Here is an 18788-nt window from a genome sequence, read left to right as displayed (position 1 = left end):
GGGATTCACACTCACCTCAATAACATTTGAGTTTTTTAATGCCCTTGCTATTAATTTTACATCTGTCGTTAGCTTTTTCATTTTGTTGAATGCTGTCAGCACGGAAATGTCAACATCTGCGGAGTCAGAAAATCATTAGATAGTACAGAGACAGTTAAAAGATTTATGTATTTAAACCATGGGTATATGGTAAGAGAGTTATTACTCACATCCATCTCTGGATTTCTGAATCAGTTCCTGAAGGAATTGGTCTTTGTGGAGGTTCACATCACCAAACCAAAACTCAACCTGTTTTTTAATCTCAGAAAGCACTTTGTTGACCCTTGACCTTTTCTTTTTCTCCGTTTCCTTTGTCTGAATACTGGATTCAGTCCGTGTTGTCTCACTCTTTGCTTTCTCTGTCTCTCCCATGTTCAGAACTGCAAAACAACAAACTATTAGTAGAGAAAATACTTGTGTTAAGTTTATTACAATAAATAATTATGAAACACAAATGCTAACAAGACAGAGGATGGCATACATTAAGAATAACCAGAATACTAAGGAAATTTTTCAGTTTACTACAGTGCAATAGGAATACAGTACTATCTATCACCAATGCTTCAGCAATGACTAGCTGATTCAGTACTGACTGGTTTTTATGTTTTTATAACATAATATCATATAAACTGATCTTTCTACATACCAAGTTATTAGGGAAACCAGCTTAGCATTTGAAATATAATACAAAAAAAACTGCACCGAGAGTACTGTATCACTTAAAAAAGGACATAAATTAGTAATCAGCAATAGTGCAAAGCAGGCAAGAGCAAATTGCAAGTGCTTACAGTGTCAGACCTGATTGGACACAATCAGCAGCACAGTTACACAGATCTGCGGCTAACCCAACTCAGGTGTACTGTATTCAGTTCTGAACACTACACATTAGAAAGTGTTTAGAGTCATAGAGACGCTAAATTTTGCTTTCGCAAAATGCAGCACCTCGCATTTATCTAAATTAAACTCCATCTGCCACTCCTCAGCCCAATGGCCCATCTGATCAAGGTCCCGTTGTAATCTGAGGTAACCTTCTTCGCTGTCCACTACACCTCCAATACAGATCACATCCACTGCTCTGCCCTCATCAATCTTCCTTGCTATTTCTTCAAAAACCTCAATCAAGTTCATGAGACAGTTGAGAAAAGAAGTGAGTCAAACAGTCAAAGCAGGCAGGAACAAAGCAGACAACAAGGTAGGACTGATAAATTAAACTACATTTATTTCAATGCAAGAGGTCGAACAGGGAAGGCAGATGAACTCAGGGCATGAGACTGGGATATCTTAGCAATTACAAAAATGTGGCTCAGGGATGGACAAGACTGGCAGCTTCACGTTCCAGGATACAAATTCCAGGAAGGACAGAAAAGGAGGCAAGAAGGAGAGGCATTTTTGATAAGGAATAGCATTACAGCTGTACTGAGGGAGAATATTCCTGGAAATACATCCAGGGAAGTTATTTGGGTGGAACTGAGAAATAAGAAAGGGATGATCACCTTACTGGAGATTGTATTATAGAGCCCCTAATAGTCAGTGGGAAATTGAGAAACAAATTTTTAAGGAGATCTCAATTATCTGTAAGAATAATAGGGTGGTTATGGTAGGGGATTTTAACTTTCCAATCATTGACTGGGATTGCCATAGTGTTAAGGGTTTAGATGGAGAGGAATTTGTTAAGTGTGTGCAAGAACATTTTCTGATTTAGTACGTGGATGTATCTACTAGAGAAGTTGCAAAGCCTGACCTACTCTTGGGAAATAAGGCAGGGCAGGTGACTGAGGTGTCAGTGGGGGAGCACTTTGGGGCCAGCGACCATAATTCTATTAGTTTCAAAATGGTGATGGAAAAGGAGAGACCAGATTTAAAAGTTGAAGTTCTAAATGGGAAGGCAGCTAATTTTGGATGGTATTAGGCAAGAGCTTTCAAAAGTTGATTGGGGGCAGATGTTCGCAGGTAAAGGGATAGTTGGAAAATAGGAAGCCTTTAGTAATGACATATCGAGAGCCTAGAGAAAGTATATTCCTGTTAGGGTGAAAGGAAAGGCTGGTAGGTGTAGGGAATGCTGGATGACTCAAAAAATTGAGGGTTTGGTTAAGAAAAAGAAGGAAGTCGATGTCAGGTATAGACAGGATAAATCGAGTGAATACTTAGTAGAGTATAAAGGCAGTAGGTGTACACTTAAGAAGGAAATCAGGAGGGCAAAAAGGGGACATGAGATAGCTTTGGCAAATAGGGCTATGGAGAATTCAAAGGGATTTTACAAATACATTAAGGACAAAGGGACTCTCAAAGATCAGCAAGGCAGCCTTTGTGTGGTGCTGCAGGAGATGGGGGAGATAGTAAACGAGTATTTTGTATCAGTTTTTACTGTGGAGAAGGACATGGAAGATAGAGAACGTAGGGAAATAGATGGTGACATCTTGAAAAATGCCCATATTACAAAGTGCTGGAAGTCTTGAAACACATAAAAGTGAGTAAATCCCAGGGCATGATCAAGTGTACCCTAGAACTCTGTGGGAAGCTGGGAAAGTGATTGCTGGGCACCTTGCTGAGATATTTGTATTGTCAATAGTCACAAGTGAGGTGCCGGATTATTGAAGGTTGGCTAACGTGGTGCTACTTTAAGAAAAGTCAAGGATGAGCCAGGGAACGATACACCGGTGAGCCTGACATCGGTGGTGAGCAAGTTGTTGGAGGGAATCCTGAGGAACAGGATGTACATGCATTTGGAAAGACAAGGACTGATCAGGGACAGTCAACATAGCTTTGTGCGTGGGAAATCATGTATTTATTGTTCTTGAAGAGTTGTAATGCAAATTCACCATAATGAAACTGGGCTAGAAGATCTACTCCCTTGAAATTTGATTACATATTGAACTAACTGATCTGTTTAAGATGATTGAAAAAATTTTGTAGGGTAAATAGAATGAAACTATTAGATCTGATGAGAATGTTTGGAAGAAAGCAAGTGAATTTAGAGTAGAGTAGAACATTCAGGAGTGATATAATCAAGTACTTCACACAAAATAACAAAGATAGAACTCTTTCCTCCAGCAGGCTAGGATTTTTTTTATTAGGTAATAGTATTAAAGGTTACAGAATAAGGCAGGAAGATGGGACATGTTTCAGACCAGTCATGATCTAATTGAACAGTGGAATAGGTTTGAGGACAGAGTGGCCGACATCTGTTTCTCTGTTTTGGACTTGATCCAATTTTCTTTTCTATTAAAGCTAATGGGACTAACTGACTTTGAACGTAGGGAGCAAAAAGTTGGTATGTGACTTCTCCTGTATGTTCAGAAAATGTGTTGCTGGAAAAACGCAGCAGGTTAGGCAGCATCCAAGGAGCAGGAGAATCGATGTTTCAGGCATAAGCCCTTCTTCCTGAAGAAGGGCTGATGCCTGAAACGTCGATTCTCCTGTTCCTTGGATGCTGCCTGACCTGCTGCGCTTTTCCAGTAACACATTTTCAGCTCTGATCTCCAGCATCTGCAGTCCTCACTTTCTCCCCTGTATGTTCCTGTGAATCTGGAACAAGGACAATATACCAAGAGGCTAGCAAACATACTGACATATAAACATACAAAAGAGTGATATTGGTGAACCCTTGGGGAGGTGGGAACATATACATTTTAATTTTTTAAAATATGCAAAAGAAATTAACAATTCAAGTTAGCCACTCCAACTAAAAAAATATTCTGTTGAATAAACAGCTGGTTACTAGTATGGCCACACTATCTCGTAACTGGAGGTTCACAATTCCATTGTGTATTCAGTAATGTTTGTAAGGAGTGTTCTTTGTGAGAGACCTCTGTGACTCTTTTGGCCCATCTTTCTTCTCTCCACCAACCACCCAAATGTGGCAAGTTGCAAACAGTGACTCAATAGCAAACCGATCAAACGTCACACATAATGGGGAGACAAGCACATGGTAACAAAGGAGAAAATAAGATATACATGTCAAATTTTATTTTCAGATACTCTTTTCCTACTATGATTTCCAACATATAAGACTTTACTGTTCTGTAAATAATACTACAAGTTCATAACTTCTGCACATACTTATGATATAGCACATTCAGCCCATTGTGCTTACAGTAAAGCTAGGAGAAAGCACTTACAGTAGAGCTAACCAATTTCACTTGCTACCCTTTCCCAGCAGTTCTGTAAATACTGTACTTTTCCTTTCAAACATTTACTTAAATTTCTTTTGAATGCAAGTACCTAACCTACAGTACATTCGAGATCACAAATAGCTTTATAAAAATGCTCCCTCAAATTGCCTCTAGTACATTTGTCTTTCACTTGAAATCTGTGCTGTTTTGAAATCTTTGCCATTCATAACAGTTTCTCTTAGTTGCATTATCAAAAGTATTCATGACTTCGAACACATCTGTCAAATTTTAACTGTCTCTGCTATAAGGAGGGGTGCTCCTGTAATCAAATTGATAAAGATAAAACATTTCTTGCTGTTCTCTTTAAAAAAAGTGTCCATAATTTTGTACACATGCAAGAACAGCTGATATGATTGTCAGTGTATTTTCTGATCAATAACTGCAATCATTTTGTCATTAACTTGTTTGGGTAAGCTGGTTTAACAACGTACAGTAACATCATCTCAGCCTTAACTAGTGGGAGGTATCTCACCTTCACGTCAAGAGGTTGAGGGTTAAAACCTTTGCTCCAGAAAAGAGAGCATGGAATTCTACATAAAGGCAGATTACACAGAAAGTATCATTAAAAGCTGCTTGACCTGCTCCCCCCACCCACCCTCCCTCACATGGTCAGACATGATCCCATGATATTTTTCAAAGTCCTCCTTCTGTTCTGAATTTCTGGCCAATACTTCTCTTTCAATCAACACAATTGAAAAAAACGGACCTTTTGTGTTGGTTGTCAACATAAGTACAAAAATGTCAATTTGGTCACTAGTCACTGGATGATGCTTTCTAACTTTAGTAAGGAGCGGTCCTCAATAATTCAAACTGGAAGTCTGTCACCATTTTCCACCCACCCCAAAGCCCACAATTTTATCAATGTCAAAATTGAAACCATTTAATGTGAACAGAGATTAATAGTGCCAAAGAGAAAAACTAATAAAGGCCACAATCAGGTCTCAAACAAAGAATTCTGAGAATTTGAAATAACTAATGGTGAATTGTCAAATTGGATCCATAAATTGGCTTAGAGGCAGGAGGCAGTGTGTGGTGGTGGAAGATTGTTTTTGTGAATGGAGGGTTGTGTCGAGTGGCATACCAAAGGGTTCAGTGCTGGGCCTCTTGCTGTGTCTATTAATTGTCTCGATACGAATGTAAGAGGCTTTCAGTAAGTCTGTAGATGACACAATTGATGTGCTAAATAGCGAGGAGGAAAACTGGATTAGAGGATGCAGGCTGGTCAGATGGGCAGAATAATGGCAAATGAAATTTAATGCTGAAAAGTGTGAGATGATGTATTTTGAAATATTAACAAGGCAAAACACTACATGTTAAATAGTAAGACCCAAGGAAGTACAGGAAGATCTTGGTGTGCATGTCCACAGATCCATGAAGGCAAAAGGACACGTAGATAAGGTGGTCGAGAAGGTGCATTGGATGCTTGTATTTATTAGTGAAAACATTGATTGGGGAGATTTATTTGTTCTGAAGAGAGTGCAGAGGAAATTCAAAAGGGTGGGCTGGGGTATTTCAGGTAAGAAGAGGAGGAAGTGGACAAGCTGGGATTGTTTTCCTTCAAGAAGGCTGAAGGAGAACCTGATTGAGCGGCATAAATAGGATAGACAGGAAGAAACTTACCTTCTTAGTAGGGAGCATGCATTTGAAGTAAGGGCATGATGTTTAGGAAGCATCTAAGGAAAATTTGGTGATGTGTATTAAAGCTCACTGCATTAAACAGTGGTAGAATTGGGAACATGACAACATCTAAGCAGTATTTAGACGATCACATGAATCGCCATTACATACAAGGCAATGGACGAAGTGTTGGAAAATAGGGCTAGAGTTAAACAGGGTGCTTGATGGTAAGACGATGGCTCATGGAAGTGGAGTATGAGCAGTTGCCATCCTAATGGGTAAGATATTAATTTTGCGGACACACATGCGAACACCAGGAAGTCAAATGTGTATAAAGATGTGGCTACTTATCCACGACGTGTTTAAAACCGAGAGAAGCAGCATATCTATCATTGAGTGAGTGCAGCCGAGCTGTTCTACTCCTGCAGCTGCTGACTTTCGAGGGCATTGAAAGGCGAGTTAGAGCGAGCGGCGCCCACACCCGGAAGGAGGCACGTTCTCGCCGCCTGCACAACGTTCCAAACCTCCGAACCCTCAGCAGCAACACAATGTATCAAATTAAATAAACATCAAACCAAACACATAACATGTACTGCCCTGCTCATATCAATTCAAATGCACACAGTAACAAGAAAGCAGGTACCTTACGGTCCAATTTCTCCAACTTCCGACTGTAATTTTTTTTGCAATCTTTTACTTCTGGATTGGATTTTTTTTCTCTCTCTATTTAATTTAACGTTAATAGCAAACATTGTCCGCTTTTGCTTGCACCATTTTCACTTTGTTTATTGGAGCTCGGGTAATTGTGTCGCGGTTTGATGACGTACGGCGGCGGGAATATTCGAGATTTGGCTAAAACTTTTGAGCCCGATTCGTCCAATTTGCATTTTTTTTTCTTCCGGAGATATCGAATTGGAGTCGGTAATTCAGGGGTGTACTTTATATGTTATTTATGTCTGATCGTTATTGTCAGTTAAATCCTGTTTTGACCGAGTTTTACGAGTCACAGAAACAGACCCTTTTCTGTGCAACCCGCCCATGCCGACCAGATTTTCTAAACTAATCTAGTCCCACCTGTCAGCACCCGGCCCATATCCCTCCAAACCCTTCCTATTCAAATCCAGATGTCTTTTAAATGTTGCAATTGTACCAGCCTCCACCACTTCCTCTGGCAGCTCATTCCATACACGTACCACTCTCTGTGATGCCCCTTACATCCCTTTTAAATCTTTTCCCTCTCACCCTAAACCTATGCCCTGTAGCTCTAGATTCCCCCAACCCAGGGAAAATACACTGTCTATTTACCCTATCCATGCCCCTCGTGATTTTATAAACCTCTATAAGGTCACCCCTCAGCCTCCGATGCTCCAGAGAAAACAGCCTCAGCTTATTCAGCCTCTCCCTGTAGCTCAAATCCTCCAACTCTGGCAATATCCTTGAAAATGTTTTTGTATCCTTTCACGTTTCACATTTATCCTATAGCAGGGGAGCCAGAATTCAATGTTCTGTGCAGCCACACTCCAAATCTCTGCCTCCCCAACTAAAACTTCATCAGAAGACCACAGCCTCCAGATTCATATTTTGTTCATGTTGCCATGTTGACTTCAGTAAAAAAAAAGGCTATTTGTTGTCAAGCAGCAGCATAATTAATTGTGTTTTGCAGCAAGGCATTGTTTTATTCTGTAATCTAAATGTAATGGCAGGTTTGTTCAGATGTAAAATGTATTTCACAGACAACAAGGGGTCTGGCAAAACCCCTTCTGGCCCAATCAAGCCTAACAAATAGATTATGTCATTCCATGCATTTTTGTGGAGTCTTGTTATCTGTAAATTGACCATCATTCTGCTAACAACAGTGAATCCCCCTCAAAATATAATGCATTGGATAACAGCAACTTAAATTTATTTATTTATATGATGTTTTTGTTGTAATGTAACATCCTAAAGCATTATACAGGACATTATAGAATAAAATGACATATACATAAATTGATATTAAGTTAGAGGACAAATGTTTGGTCAGAGGAAAGTTTTAAATGCCTGAAAAGTGCAGCGTGGTAGCTCTGATTAGCACATGCTGCCTCACAGCGTGAAGGACCCGGGTTTGATTCCAACCTCACTTGACTGTATGTGTGGAGTTTCCACGTCCTCCCTGTGTGTGTGTGTGTGTGTGTGAGAGTTTCCTCTGAGTGCTCTGGTTTCCTCCCACAGTTCAAGGATGTGCGGGTTAAGTGAAATGGTCATGCTAAATTGCCCATAGAGTTCAGAAATGTGTAGATAGATGCATTAGTCAGGAGAACTGTTGAGTAATAGGATAGGGGAATGGGTCTGGGTGGGTTGCTCTTCGGAGGGTTGGTGTGGAATAGTTGGACCAGATGGCCTGTTCTGAAAAATGTGTTGCTGGAAAAGTGCAGCAGGTCAGGCAGCATCCAAGTAGCAGGAGAATCGACGTTTCGGGCATAAGCCCTTCTTCAGGAATATTTCCACTCTGTAGGGATTGTATGATTCTATGATATTTTATGATATCTATGATGTGAGGTGCAGGAATGGAAATTCAAAGCTCGGTGTGGGGGGATCGAGAGGCATGGTACTAAAGTTTGATCAATTAAAATTTGGTGTGCTTAAATCAAGAGCTTTGGATGAATTTAAGTTTCTAGAGAATGGAATATGCAAGGCCAGCCAGGACTGCATTAGAATACTAAAGGCTTGTGATAAAAAAAGCAAGAAAATGGGTTTTAGCAGCAGATGAGCTGAGATGGATGATGCTACAGAGGAAGTTTCTGTTCAAGAAAAGAGGGAGACAGGAAGTGAAGGCCAGTTAGCCCAATACTTGACAAAGGGGCAGTGCTTTGAAGACTTGTGATTTCAAATAAACTTGTTGGACTCTAACCTGGTGTTGTGAGACTTCTGACTTTGCCCACCCCAGGCCTGCACCGCCACCTGTACGTCAAGCCCAATACCTGTCTTTGAAAAAATCCTGGAATCCATTATTAAGGAAATTGTAGGAAATCATAAAATTATGTTGATTCTATTTGATTGTATTATGAAAGGAAAATTATGTTTAACAAATTTACTGAGTTCTTTAATGAGTAGGATAAAGAAGAACAAGTAGATGTGTCATGTTTAAATTTCCAAAATACATTTGGTAAAATGCCACACAAGGTAAAAGCTTAAGGTTTTGATGGTAATATCTTCACATGGATAGAGAATAGCTAACTTTTAGGAAACAGAAAGTGGATAGATAGGTTATTTTTAGTTAAGTTGCAGAGTGCCATAGTGCTCAGAACTGGAACCTTACCTATTTATGACCTATATCAATGACTTAAATGAAAGGATCGAGTGTGGTAAAGGTAGATTTGCTGACAATTCAAAAGTGAAGAAGAACGTTATGAGGAGGATGCAACAAGCCTGCAGAAGGATTTTGATACATTTAGTAATTGGACAGATTGAGTTCATTGTAGAAAAATATGAGGTTTCCCACTTTGTTGGGAAAGATAGAAGAGACAAAAAAAACTGCAGATGCTGGAATCCAAGATCGACAAGCTGCAGGCTGGAAGACAGCAAGCCAGATAGCATCGGGAGATGGAGAAGTCAATGTTTCGGGTGTAATGCTGCCTCAGGAAAGATAGAATGTAGAATATTTAAATGGAGAGAGACTGAAGAATGCTGCGGTACATAGGGATCTGGGTGTTGTAGGTGATCATAAAAGTTAGCATGCAGGTACAATATTGAAAGTAAATAGGAAACTAAGTGGAAGAAATAGGTTACATTACAATAAGTATGGGGTGTAAAAGAAGATAAGTTTTACTACATTGAACACTGCATCAGTGAGACTGCATCTACAGTACTGAGTACAGTTTTGATTTTATTTAAGGAGTGATTTACTTGCTTTGGAAACAGTTCAGGAAAACCATTTGATTGACTCCTGGAATGAAGGCATTGTCTTTGGAGGAAAGCATAACCAGGCTTTACCTAAACCAATTAGTTTTGAAAAATGCGAGGTGACATTTAGAACATAGATCATAGAACAATATAGCGCAGAACAGGCCCTTTGGCCCTCGATGTTGCGCCGACTTGTGAACTAATCTAAGTCCAACACCCTCGACTATCCCATCAAAATCCATATGTTTATCCAAGGACTGTTTAAATGCCCCTAATGTGGCTGAGTTAATTACATTGGCATGCCCTTACCACTCTGAGTGAAGAACCTGCCTCTGACATCTGTCTTAAATCTATCGCCCCTCAATTTGCGGCTTTGCCCCCTAGTACAAGCAGATGTCATCATCCTAGGAAACAGACTCTCACTGTCCACCCTATCTAATCCTCTGATCATCTTGTATGTCTCTAATAAATTGCCTCTTAGCCTTCTTCTCTCCAATGAGAACAGACCCAAGTCCCTCAGCCTTTCCTGTCGCTTCTGACCAGGCAACATCCTGGTAAATCTCCTCTACAACATTTCCAATGCTTTCACATCCTTCCTGTAATGGGGCGACCACACAATACTCCAAGTGAGGCCGCACTAGCGTTCTGTACAGTTGCAGCATGATATCACAATTCCAGAATGCAATCCCTCTACCAATAAAACCTAACACACTGTGGGCCTTCTTAACAGCATAAAAACCTCGGTAGCAACTTTCAGGGATCTATGTACATGGACACCAAGATCCCTCTGCACATCCACACTACCAAGGATCTTTCCATTGACCCAGGATTCTGCCTTCCTGTTATTCTTCCCAAAATGAGTCACTTCACATTTATCTCCATTAAACTCTATTTGCCACCTTTCAGCCCAAATCTGCAGTTTATCCAAGTCCCCCTGCAACCTGCAACATTCTTCCACTACGTCCACCACTCCACCGACTTTAGTATCATCTGCAAACTTACTAACCCATCCTCCTAAGCCTGCGTCCAAGTCATTTATAAAAATGACACACAGCAATGGTCCTAAAACAAATCCGTGAGGCACACCACTAGGAACTGGACTCCAGACTGAATATTTTCCATCAACCATCACCTGTTGCCTTCTTTCAGAAAGTTAGTTTCTAATCCAAACTGCTAAATCACATTCAATCTCATGCCTCTGCATTTTCTCCAGTAGCCTACCATTGGAACCTTATCAAAGGCTTTACTGAAGTCCATGTACACCATGTCAACTGCCCTACCCTCATCCACATGCTCGGTCACCTTCTCAAAAAACTCAATGAGGTTTGTGAGGCATGACCTGCCCTTGATGAATCCATATTGACTATTTCCAATCAAATTGTTGCTTGCTAGATGATTATAAATCCTATCTCTTATAATTCTTTCCAAAACTTTTCCTACAACAGAAGTAAGGTTCACTGGTCTATAATTACCTGGATTATCTCTACTGCCCTTCTTGAACAATGGTACAACATTTGCAATCTCCAGTCCTCTGGTACTAAATCTGTAGACAATGACGACTCTAAGATGAGGGCCAAAGGCTCAGCTGTCTCCTTCCTAGCTTCCCAGAGAATTCTCGGAAAAATCCCAATTGGCGCAGGAGATTTATCTACTTTCACACCTTTTAGAATTGATAACACCTCCTTACTAAGCTCAATCCTTTCAAATCTAATAGCCCATATCTCAGTCTTCACCTCTACAATATTATCCTTTTTGTGAGTGAAAACAGATGTGAAATATATGTTTTTCACCTCTCCGATCTCACAGGGTCCATATACAACTTCCACTTCTGTCTTTGACAGGCCCTATTGCTACCATAGTCATCCTTCTATTCCTCACATATCAATAGAAAGCTTGAGGGTTTGCACATTCTCCCCATGTCTGCGTGGGTTTCCTCCGGGTGCTCAGGTTTCCTCCCATAGTCGAAAAATGTGCAAGTTAGGTGAATTGGCCATGCTAAATTGCCCGTAGTGTTAGGGGTAAATGTAGGGGAATAAATCTGGGTGGGTTGCGCTTCGGCGGGTTGGTGTGGACTTGTTGGGCCGAAGGGCTTGTTTCCACACTGTAAGTAATCTAATCTAATCTTTATTCTATCTGTTAAAAACTGCTCATGTTCCCTCCTCGCTCTTCTTAATTCTCTCTTTAAATCCTCTCAGCTACTCTGTAACTCTCCATCGCTTCATCTGAACCATCTCACCTCAACATCACATAAGCCTCCCTCTTCCGCTTAACAAGAGATACAATGTCTTTAGTAAACCATGGTTCCCTTACCTTATCACTTCCTCCTTGCCTGACAGGGACACATAATACTGTTCTTTAAACCAGCTCTACATTTCAATTGTCCCCATCCCCTGCATTTTGTTGCCTCATTCTGTGCCTCCTAAGACTTGCCTAATCACATTATAATTGTCTTTCCCCCATCTATAACTCTTGCTTTGTGACAGGCACCTCTCCATTTCTATCGCTAAAGTTGACGTAACTGAATTATGGTTACTCTCTCCAAAGTGCTCACCTATCACTAAATCAAACACCTGGCCTTGTTCATTACCAAGTAGCAGATCCAATGGGGCCTCCCCTCTTGTCGGCCCTTTGACATACTGTGTCAGGAAACCCTCCTGTACACATTGGACAAAAACTAATCGATCCAACGTACTAGAATTATAACATTTCCAGTCAATGTTGGGGAAGTTAAAAAGTCCCCCATAATGACCACCCTGTTCCAATCACTCCTGCCCAGAATCAATTTGCCAATCCTCACTTCCACATCCCTGGACTTTGCGGAGGCCATAAAAAACTCCCAGCAGTGTGACCTCTCCTCTCTTGTTTCTAACCTCAGCCCATACTACCCCAGTAGACATCCTCGTCAAAAGCTCTTTCAGCCACCATTATACTGTCCTTGACTAACAAAGCCACACCTCTCCCCTTTTACCACTTTCCTTGATCTTAATGAAGGATCTAAACCCTGGAACCTGCAACATCCATTCCTGACCTTGCTCTTTCCATGTCTTAGTAATGGCCACAACATCGAAGTCCCAGGTACCTATCCATGCTGCAAGCTCATCTACTTTATTCTGGATACTCCTGGTGTTGAAGTAGGCACAATTCAAACCAGCTTGCTGTCTGCCAGCACACTCCTGTGACCATGAAATCCTGTCCATGTCCTCCTTACTCTCATCCACTGTGTACTGGAACACAAGTTCCAAACCCCTGTTGAGCTAGTTTAAACCCATCTGAATAGCACGAGCAAGTTTCCTATCCAGGATATTAGTACTCCCCTGGTTGAAGTGAATACCGTCCTGTTTGTAGAGGTCCCACCTTCCCCAGAATGAGCCCCAATTATCCATAATCCTGAAACTCCACCTCCTGCACCATCCCTGCAGCCACGTGTTCAAGTGATATCTCTCCCTGTTCTTTGCCTCGCACTCACGTGGCGCGGGGTAACAATTCAGAGATAACAACTCTGTTTGTTCTCACTCTGAGATTCAACCCTAGCTCCCTGAAATCCTGCCTTACATCCCTATCCCTCTTTCTACCTATGTCATTGGTACCCATGTGGATCACGACTTGGGGCTGGTCACGCTCTCCCTTCAGCACCCCAAAGATACGATCCAAGACATCATGGACCATGGCATCTGGGAGGCAACACACTAACCATGAGGCTCTTACGTTCCCAACAAACCTTCTATCTGACCCTCTCACTATTGGGTCCCCAATGACTAACACTCTCCTCATTTCCCCGCTTCCCTTCTGTGCAACAGGGACAGGCTCTGTTCCAGAGACCTGCACCCCATTGCATGCCCCTGATAAGTTGTCCAAACAATATCCAAACAGTATACTTGTTTTTCAGGAGAATGACCACAGGGGATTCCTGCACTGACTGTTTTCTCCTCCTTCTAACAGTTACCCAGCTTTCTTTGTGCATAGGAGTAACTATGTACAACTCTTATCTATCACAGCCTCTGCCTCCCGAATGATCCAAAGTTCATCCAGCTCCTGCTCTAGTTCCGTAACATGGTCTTGGAGGAGCAAGAGTTGGGTGCACTTCCTGCAGATCCACTTGGATGGGATACTAATGGTGTCCCTCACCTCAAACATCATGCAGGAGGAACATTCCTTTCCCTGCACTGCCTCCCTGCTAGTCCCCTTATCAGAATGTAAATAAAAAAGCAGAGAAGCTTACCTGATATGTCGCTGCTGTATAAGGTTAGAGGAGGTGAATGGTGGGAGCCCCTTTAAGGGTAGGGTCTCGGGTTTAGGAAACACTCACTGAAAGAGCTGAGGAGAAAAAAAAGTCCTTCCTTTCCCTGAAACCTCTGCTCCCCGAGGTGCTGCCGCCGCCGACGCTTGAGGTAAACATTTAAAGTTTTAAATCAGTGGCTCGCCTTTCCAACAGGCCCCTGATCCAAGCTCCCACTCTTCCTGCTGCTGGCAACTGAATTTGTGAAACATATTAGAGAATAAGTAGGCTTGATGCTGCAGGAATATTTCTGCTCGCTCGGGAGCACAGTTTCAGAATAAAGACAAGGATTCTTTTTTTGTGAAGACTGTTCATCTTTGGAATTCTGTCTGCAAGATCAGAAGATGATGGTTCATTATTACATTCAAGGCTGAGTTCGATAGGTATTTGATCTGTAAGGGAGTCAAGGGCTATGGGGAACAGAGAGGGAAAAACAAGCTAAGATGGCAAATCGATCAACGATGAGCTTATTGAGTAGCAGAGCAAGCTTGAGCTGGCAAATGGCCTCTTCTTATGGAGGCAATCTCAGTGATCGCATGAATAGGTGATGTTTGGGATTTATTGGAGAAGTATTATTAGTAATAGATTTAGTTGAGATTTATTAGTAAAGTATCATACAAATTGAGTTTGCCCTTTTATCAGTGATGTACATGCAAAAGAATATAAATGACCATTCTGAATATCATGATTTTTGGAACCGTATAACTTAATCTGCAAATTATGCATGAGGCTCATCTGAAATAAAAAATAAACTCATAAACAAGTCCGAACACAATGCTGAATTTTGCAAGATGACATTTTTTTTCAGTCCCTCTTTAAAGTTTTAAATATTTATTGTACTTGCTATGCTATGTGGTTGAGGAGCTTGTGAACTTCTTTGGCACTTGGATTGAGAATATCCAATGAACTATCTCTGCTGCTTACTACAGTTTCCTCTATCCAACTTCTCCCAACTTCCTGCCACCTACATTAGCCCAAAACTTGCATCTTTCTCTACTGTATCTCCTGTATGTGGTACCAACCCCAAATCTGCCCCACAACAAAGACTGCTTATTTCCATTTCAGTATAGAACATAGAACATAGAACAATACAGCACAGAACAGGCCCTTCGGCCCACGATGTTGTGCCGAACTTCTAACCTAGATTAAGCACCCATCCATGTACCTATCCAAATGCCGCTTAAAGGTCGCCAATGAATCTGACTCTACCACTCCCACGGGCAGCGCATTCCATGCCACCACCACTCTCTGGGTAAAGAACCCACCCCTGACATCTCCCCTATACCTTCCACCCTTCACCTTAAATTTATGTCCCCTTGTAACACTCTGTTGTACCCGGGGAAAAAGTTTCTGACTGTCTACTCTATCTATTCCTCTGATCATCTTATAAACCTCTATCAAGTCACCCCTCATCCTTCGCCGTTCCAACGAGAAAAGGCCGAGAATTCTCAACCTATCCTCGTATGACCTACTCTCCATTCCAGGCAACATCCTGGTAAATCTTCTCTGCACCCTCTCCAAAGCTTCCACATCTTTCCTAAAGTGAGGCGACCAGAACTGCACACAGTACTCCAAATGTGGCCTAACCAAAGTCCTGTACAGCTGCAACATCACTTCACGACTCTTGAATTCAATCCCTCTGCGAATGAACGCTAATACTCCATAGGCCTTCTTACAAACTCTATCCACCTGAGTGGCAACCTTCAAAGATCTATGTACATAGACCCCAAGATCCCTCTGTTCCTCCACCTGACCAAGAACCCTACCATTAACCCTGTATTCCGCATTCCTATTTGTTCTTCCAAAATGGACAACCTCACACTTGGCAGGGATGAACTCCATCTGCCACTCCTCAGCCCAGCTCTGCATCATATCTAAGTCCCTCTGCAGCCGACAACAGCCCTCCTCACTGTCCACAACTCCACCTATCTTTGTATCATCTGCAAATTTACTGACCCACCCTTCGACTCCCTCATCTAAGTCATTAATAAAAATTACAAACAGCAGAGGACCCAGAACTGATCCCTGCGGAACTCCACTTGTAACTGGACTCCATGCTGAATATTTACTATCTACCACCACTCTCTGACTTCGACCGGTTAGCCAGTTTTCTATCCAATTGGCCAAATTTCCCTCTATCCCATGCCTCCTGACTTTCCGCATAAGCCTACCATGGGGAACCTTATCAAATGCCTTACTAAAATCCATGTACACTACACCCACTGCTCTACCCTCATCCACATGCTTGGTCACCTCCTCGAAGAATTCAATAAGACTTGTAAGGCAAGACCTACCCTTCACAAATCCGTGCTGGCTGTCCCTAATCAAGCAGTGTCTTTCCAGATACTCGTAAATCCTATCCCTCAGTACCCTTTCCATTACTTTGCCTCCCACAGAAGTAAGACTAACTGGCCTGTAATTCCCGAGGTTATCCCTGTTCCCTTTTTTGAACAGGGGCACAACATTCGCTACTCTCCAGTCCCCTGGTACCACCCCCGTTGCCAGTGAAGACGAGAAGATCATTGCCAACGGTACTGCAATTTCCTCTCTTGCTTCCCACATAATCCTAGGATATATCCCGTCAGGCCCGGGGGACTTGTCTATCCTCAAGTTGTTCAAAATGTCCAACACATCTTCCTTCCTAACAGGTATCTCTTCTAGCTTATCAGTCCGTTTCACACTCTCCTCTTCAACAATACGGTCCCTCTCGTTCGTAAATACTGAAGAGAAGTACTTGTTCAAGACCTCTCCTATCTCTTCCGACTCAATACACAGTCTCCCACCACTGTCCTTGATCGGACCTACGCTCGTTCTCGTCATTCTCAGGTTTCTCACATACGCATAGAATGCCTTGGGGTTATCCTTGATCCTATCCGCCAAGGATTTTTCATGCCCTCTCTTAGCTCTCCTAATCCCTTTCTTCAGGTCCCTTCTGGCTATCCTGTATCCCTCCACTGCTCTGTCTGAACCTTGTTTCCTCAACCTTATGTAAGCCTCCTTCTTCCTCTTTACTAGACATTCAACCTCCCTCGTCAACCAAGGCTCCCTCACACGACCATTTCTTTCCTGCCTGATCGGTACATACATATCAAGGACACATCGTATCTGCTCCTTGAAAAAGTTCCACATTTCCACCACATCCTTCCCTGACAGCCTATGCTCCCAACGTATGCTCCTCAAATCCTGTCTTACAGCATCGTAATTTCCCTTCCCCCAATTGTAAAAACTTCCTTGTTGTGCGCACCTATATCTTTCCATAACCAAGGTGAAAGTCACAGAATTGTGGTCACCATCACCAAAATATTCACCCACTAACAAGCCCACCACTTGTCCCGGTTCATTACCGAGTACCAAATCCAATATGGCCTCCCCTCTGGTTGGACAATCTACATACTGCGTTAGAAAAGCTTCCTGGACGCACTGCACAAACACCGCCCCATCCAATCTACTTGATCTAAAGAGCTTCCAATCAATATTTGGGAAGTTGAAGTCGCCCATGACTACGACCCTGTGGCTTCTGCACCTTTCCAAAATCTGTTTCCCAATCTGTTTCTCCACATCTCTGCTGCTATTGGGGGGCCTATAATAAACACCCAACAAGGTGACTGCACCTTTCCTATTTCTGACTTCAGCCCATACTACCTCCAGAGGCAGATCCCCCTCAAACTTCCTTTCTGCAGCCGTTATACCATTTCTAATTAGCAATGCCACCCCCCCCTCCTTTTTTACCACCCTCCCTAATCTTACTGAAACATCTGTAACCAGGAACCTCCAACAGCCATTCCTGTCCCTCATCTATCCATGTTTCCGTGATGGCCACAACATCGTAGTCCCAGGTACCGATCCACGCCTTAAGTTCACCCACCTTATTTCTGATACTCCTTGCATTGAAGTATACGCACTTGAGCCCATCTCTGTGTCCGCAAGTAGTCCCTGTCAGTGCTACCTTCTTCACAGCCTCCCTACAGTCTTGGACATCCTGACACACAGCTAGCTTACTTGCTGGACTACAAGTCCGGTACCCATCCCCCTGCCAAATTAGTTTAAACCCCCCCGAAGAGTGCTAGCAAACCTACCCCCCAGGATATTGGTGCCCTTCTGGTTCAGGTGCAACCCATCCTGTTTGTACAGGTCCCACCTTCCCCAGAATGCAGTCCAATTGTCCAAATATCTGAAGCCCTCCCTCCTACACCATCCTTGCAGCCACGTGTTCAACTGCACTCTCTCCCTATTCTTTGCCTCTCTGTCACGTGGCACCGGCAACAACCCAGAGATGACGACTCTGTCTGTCCTAGCTTTTGGCTTCCAGCCTAACTCCTTGAGCTCTTGAATGACCTCCCCACCCCTCTTCCTACCTATGTCGTTGGTGCCAATGTGTACCACGACTTCTGGCTGCACACCCTCCCCCTTAAGGATTCTGAAGACACGGTCCGAGATGTCTCGGACCCTAGCACCCGGGAGGCAACAAACCATCCGAGAGTCTCGCCCATGTCCACAGAACCGCCTGTCCGTCCCTCTAACTAGAGAGTCCCCTATAACTAGCGCTCTCCTCTTCTCCCCCTTTCCCTTCTGAATCTCAGAGCCACAGACCCCTTCACTGCAGCTTACACCTGCAAGGCTGTCCCCCCCAACAGTTTCCAAAGCTGTATACTTATTTTTTAGGGGAACGACCACAGGGGAACCCTTCACTGCCTGCTTCTTCCCCTTCCCACCTCTAACTGTTACCCAGCTACCTCTGTTCTCCGGCGTAACTATGTCCCTGTAGCTTCTATCGATCACCCTCTCAGCCTCTCGAATAATCC

At 42.7% G+C, this 18788-nt stretch overlaps 2 protein-coding genes across 8 annotated transcripts in view; one reads left to right on the top strand and one right to left on the bottom strand.

Annotated features, from left to right (window-relative positions):
- larp7 (La ribonucleoprotein 7, transcriptional regulator) overlaps positions 1-6804 on the bottom strand; it is a 36662-nt gene extending 29858 nt beyond the window's left edge. Inside the window, exons 1-3 of one of the 2 annotated variants that reach the window (XM_072584260.1) lie at positions 6472-6804; positions 210-419; positions 16-116 (exon numbers count right to left, since the gene is read on the bottom strand). In XM_072584260.1, the coding sequence (XP_072440361.1) occupies positions 16-116; positions 210-411 (303 nt within the window). In that variant the 5' untranslated portion in view covers positions 412-419; positions 6472-6804. The remainder of the gene's footprint in view (positions 1-15; positions 117-209; positions 420-6471) is intronic. The other variant, XM_072584303.1, reaches the window with a different exon arrangement.
- Positions 6652-18788, top strand: part of LOC140485480 (5'-3' DNA helicase ZGRF1-like) — a 92209-nt gene continuing 80072 nt past the window's right edge. For all 6 annotated transcript variants that reach the window (XM_072584131.1, XM_072583781.1, XM_072583870.1 and 3 more), the window contains exon 1: positions 6652-6749. The gene's annotated coding sequence lies outside the window, so the exon portion shown is untranslated. The remainder of the gene's footprint in view (positions 6750-18788) is intronic.

This window comes from Chiloscyllium punctatum, chromosome 1 (assembly GCF_047496795.1).
Source record: "Chiloscyllium punctatum isolate Juve2018m chromosome 1, sChiPun1.3, whole genome shotgun sequence".
Taxonomy (NCBI): Eukaryota; Metazoa; Chordata; class Chondrichthyes; order Orectolobiformes; family Hemiscylliidae; genus Chiloscyllium; species Chiloscyllium punctatum.
This window is presented reverse-complemented; position numbering and strand designations above follow the sequence as displayed.